Genomic DNA, 4,856 nt, shown 5'->3' with positions numbered 1-4,856 from the left:
TCAGATTCACTGTCAGCCCAGCAGAAGATTTGAAGGTGCCCTTAGATTCTAACCAGAACGAGGCACGTGGGGAAGGATTTATTCCGACCGTCACATCCATTCAAAGCTTTAATCTTGATCTAGTCCAAGATTTACAAACCAAAATTACAAGTCTTACCGACGAGGTGGCGTCGCTGAAGCTAAGAAATGTGCAGCTTGAACGACAATTGAATGCTATCTGCAACAAGCAGGAGGAAGAAAGGATAAGGAGAGAGGAGGCAAAAACAGGGTGAAGCCGAAGGAATAGAGAAGGATAGACGGATGGAAGAAAGCGCAAAGTGGACGCTGTTGCGATAGAGGAGTGCCAAGACCGTGACACGAACGTGAAGGAGAGGAACAGGGGAGGTTCTGGGAGAGGCAATATTGAAGGAGAGTTTAAGGCGAAGACTGTGACGAACAGAAGTGTTGGCTGATGAGGTTGCTGCTGGACAAAAGGATTGACTTGAGGTGCACGTTCTCTGGAACATGGCGATTTTCTGATACAATCGGTTTATACGAGGAAGAATCCATGGTCAGCACGACGCTACGGCTCCTCTTGAGGAACTGAAGACACATTTGACTGATCAGATTTCAGAAAATGCTGACATGACTGAATTGATTGAGTCTGTCAAGCAGCGCTGCAAAGAAGCTAGTTTGCCAGACATAGATGTGGAACGAACTGTGTGGGAGGCTCTTATGGATGCAATTCAGTGGTCCGGGAGAAATCAACAGCAAAATATAAATCTAGCTTTGAGACAGGTCAAAACCTGGGGAAAGTTGCTTGATTCCTTCACTACTACTGGGAAGCTTGAGTTGGAGCTCATATATACAATCCAGATTTACTGTTACGAGGATGCAAAACTGATGAAGTTGTTTCCTGAAATAATACGAGCTTTGTATGATCAAGACGTCCTTGCAGAAGACACTATTCTAGCATGGTTTAGGACTAGTTTCGTGATGGAGCTAACGGACACATCATAATCAAAGGAGTTGATTTGGACAACAGACCAGAGTTGTGAAGTGGTTCTTTTCAATATCTGAAGCATCTGTACAAGCCGTGATACCCCTAAAGTCATGTTTTTTTTTAAACCATGCAAATTACTGATGTCAGAAGTGGTTCAGGTTGCAATCATATGCAAAGACTGTTTCTATATAATATACAAAGCTTAAACAAGGGGTGGGCAAAGACTGGCCATCTGCTTGTGCAAGCTCCTTTCTTGTAACCTTTTAGTTTAAAAAAAAAAAACAGATTTTGACCCATGCAAATTGGCGTGGTCATAATAGCAAAATTTCTCTGGTCCATGACAAGAAATTGTGCTCTATGAAGGTGCTGTTCTGTGAGAAGTAGGTTGTGCAGCAAGCAATGCTTTCTATTTCCGGTTGAAGAAGAGTTTATTTTGAAGATATTCTCTTGACGACTGGATGACATATCTGAAGCTCTTGTATTCTGATTTATAACATAAAGTGGTTTCTTGTGAGGATTGATTCTTTTGGTTGATCCGTCTTGATACTTGTACTTGAACCAAAAATTGTAATACAGGCATCATTTTCGTCTTGATTATTTATTTGCTTGATCTTCCATCTTGATATATATCAAGGTCTTCTGAAGACGCGACTATGCTTTCGTAAACCCTTCGACACCGGGAACTTTTCTCAATCGTAATGGACAACAAGGAGCTCTTCTCAAAGGAAATTAACAGCAAGGGCATTGACCTAGAGTTTAGGTAACAACAAAAATCCCGATTTATGTTGTTTTAGAGGAACGGAATGGGACTATGCCTTATGGACAGAGAGGTCAAGCCTTGCATCCCTCTCGTTTCCCATTCTCCTTGAACCAAGTGCAGTATGAATTCGCTTCATCCCTGGCATTTCTGCGTAAAGTAGTTCGCTTGGGGTTCGATGCTAGTTGCCGTTTAAGAAAATGACCATTAGGGAAAACCCTGATTCAGGTTGGTCCTAAGTGGGAACGACCGTAATACTTCTGCTACGTAGCTGACGCGGAAAGTCCTAGATTGCAAACCCCGTAACATTCCATGGGAGTGTCGGGCAGAGCTTTCTAGACTCTCTTTCTGATGGACTACTAAGAGTGTCCTGAAGGGGAACATGTGGACACGTTACAGTTAGTATCAGAGCGAATCAACGAATGATTTGTTTTTATAAGAAATCTTAATAAGAAGAGGTAAAGCAAATGTTGCTGTTAAGAACATTTTCTTACTTTCGATGCTGTCTTGCAGAATTATGAAGCATGGAACAGGTTCTTAGTGTTCGAGTCATGTTTATGACCGCGATGCATTTCTCAGATTATCGACGAAGGATTGATATGATGAACATCCTAGACGGTATTTATAATCCATCGCCTTTGAACGTGGAATGGAGGTGGACGAGTGACTCAGGAATCTACTACATAGTTGCCCACCTGTTTGCATACCTTCGAACCAACCTATAGAGGATCAAGTGGTTGGAGGACCTGAAGATCGTGAAGGTGCTCATTTTTGTGGAGGCTCATGTAAACTCAACTTTACATATCGAAGGTCGGAGGGTTGAGATGAACTCATATGTATACAAGGAGGTGACCCGCATGATCCTCATCAACAGGATCAAGGTGTTGGGACACTACGAGAAGAATGGGTTCCAAAGGAAAGGATACCCTAATCTTTCGATGACTTATCGATTCCTGAAGATCCATGACCCAAAACCATACTATTATCCAGTTCCCGTAGCTAAATGTAACACAACATTATTCTCCTCGAACTAATGTAACAATTGCTCTATCATCCTAGGAAATATTGTACTTTCGAAAGGGCTATGCCCATATAAATGAAATAAAACTTCTTTTTATCAATGTTTGTCTTGTCTATGAGAATTGATAAAAAGTTCAGTGGTTAGGTTTCTTGGCTGAAAGCTGAATTGGGTATGAAGTATAATCATAACAATTAGTGAGTTGTAACGTTAAAAATCCTCTATCCAGGCACAACCCCAGGTACAGATTCCCAGTCCGTCCCCTACATCAAGTACGACTGTGATCCAGGAGAAGAAGTTTCTTCTCAAGTAGATCAAGCTACCGAAATTTGATGGGAAAGGAAGGACTATCCAAGCTGATGCTGAGATTTGGATAGAGTCCATGTAAGATTACTTTGAAGCAGCCGGTAGTACTGCACCTGCCAACCAGGCTATGCTCACCAAGCTGAAGCTCACCGGTGAAGCCAGGCTTTGGTGGAAGCAATGGTGCAGAGATCAAGGGATCTCGGAAGGATCCGTTACCTAGGAAAAGCTGAAGAAAGCTGTGCAAGGAAGATACTTACCACCTGCGTATCACACGCAAAAAATGAATGAGTTCTACGAGCTGAAACAGTTGGGTCTGAATCTTGACTCATACTACTCAAAGTTTCTCTCACTTCTTAAGTATATGCCATAGATGGATATGACACAGCAAGTGTCAAAATTTTGTGCCAGTTTAAACCCACCAGTGAATACCCCCTCAAATCCATGTGCCCAACAAATCTATAGGATGCACTCATTCGAGCTGCGCCTATAGCAGGCTAGGCCAAGAAGTAACAAGACTTGGTCTTATAATGACCAGAACAAAGGAGCATATAGGCCCCAAGCGAAGAGAGTTCAAGGTCAAAACCGGGGACAAAGAAAGAAAGCAAGGACCAATAATGTCAACAACTTTGTCCCTACCCAAAGCAATGGCCGAAATCTTCGTTGTTTCCATTGCAACGAGCCCGATCATTTCAAAAGGCAATGTCCCAAGCTTAGCGGAGGACAACGTCAAGCTCCTTTCCAACGAACTGGTCGTGGCCAGGGAGCCACCACCCGAGGCAGAGGAAGAACTGCCTGTGTTGCCAACAAGGAAATGTGCGAAGAAGAAGATCAGACCATGGAAGCAGAGTTTGAGAGGGCAGCAGTCCATGCTGCCCTTCACAAGAAAGGCCCAAATCGCGAGTTTTCGGTGATTCAGACATCATCGGACTATCAAGGTAAAGGTTTCAAAACCTTGATTGATTGTGGCAGTACGCATTCCTTTATCTCACCAGCTTGTGCAAGAAGATTAGGAATAGCCACAGTAGAAGCACTTACCTTGCTTGTGGAATTAGCAAATGGTCGTGAGGTCACTTGTACCAGGAAAACTGCTAAGGTGGAATTCTTTATGGGAGGAAAGTTGACTTTGGTCAAAAGGCTACATCCGTCCGAGTAGTTCACCATGGGGAGCTCCAGTGCTGTTCCAGAAAAAGAAAGATGGAACACTTCGATTGTGTATTGATTACAGAGGGTTGAATCAATCAACTGTTAAGAACAAGTACCCTATTCCTAGAATAGATGAGCTTCTTGATCGTCTTCAGGGTGCGAAGATCTTCTCCAAGATTGATCTCAGGTCTGGTTACTATTAGATAAGGATAAAGGAAGAAGATATCCCAAAGACAGCCTTCAACACAAGATATGGACACTTTGAGTTCCTAGTCATGTCATTCAGGCTGACGAATGCACCTGCCACCCTCAACAGGTTAATGCAGGATATCTTTAGGCCATATCTTGATGACTTCATACTCGTCTTCTTCGACGATACCTTAGTCTATTCCAAATAGGAAGAAGACCATGAACCCCAGCTTCGTATTGTCCTTGAGACAATGAGGGCACACATGCTTTATGCTAAGATGAAGAAGTGTGCATTCTTCAAACATCAGATTGAATATCTGGGATTCATTGTATCAGCGGAAGGAATCTCAGTGGATTTGTCATCCTATAGCATACTCTTCAAGAAAACTAAAGAGCCATTATGCTACCCATGATCTAGAACTGTTAGCTGTCATCCATGCTCTAAAGCTTTGGAGACACTA

At 42.8% G+C, this 4,856-nt stretch overlaps 1 protein-coding gene across 1 annotated transcript; it reads left to right on the top strand.

Annotated features, from left to right (window-relative positions):
- The first annotated feature begins 624 nt into the window (after positions 1-624).
- LOC148026146 (uncharacterized) lies at positions 625-999 on the top strand. Its single transcript, XM_087692054.1, has one exon. The coding sequence runs from the start codon at positions 625-627 to the stop codon at positions 997-999; it is 375 nt and encodes a 124-aa protein (XP_087548180.1).
- The last annotated feature ends 3,857 nt before the right edge of the window (positions 1,000-4,856 follow it).

The sequence above is a fragment of the Lygodium microphyllum genome, chromosome 14, assembly GCF_053477565.2.
Source record: "Lygodium microphyllum isolate KBCC chromosome 14, Lygodium_microphyllum_v1.1.10, whole genome shotgun sequence".
NCBI classification, from domain to species: Eukaryota; Viridiplantae; Streptophyta; class Polypodiopsida; order Schizaeales; family Lygodiaceae; genus Lygodium; species Lygodium microphyllum.
This window is presented reverse-complemented; position numbering and strand designations above follow the sequence as displayed.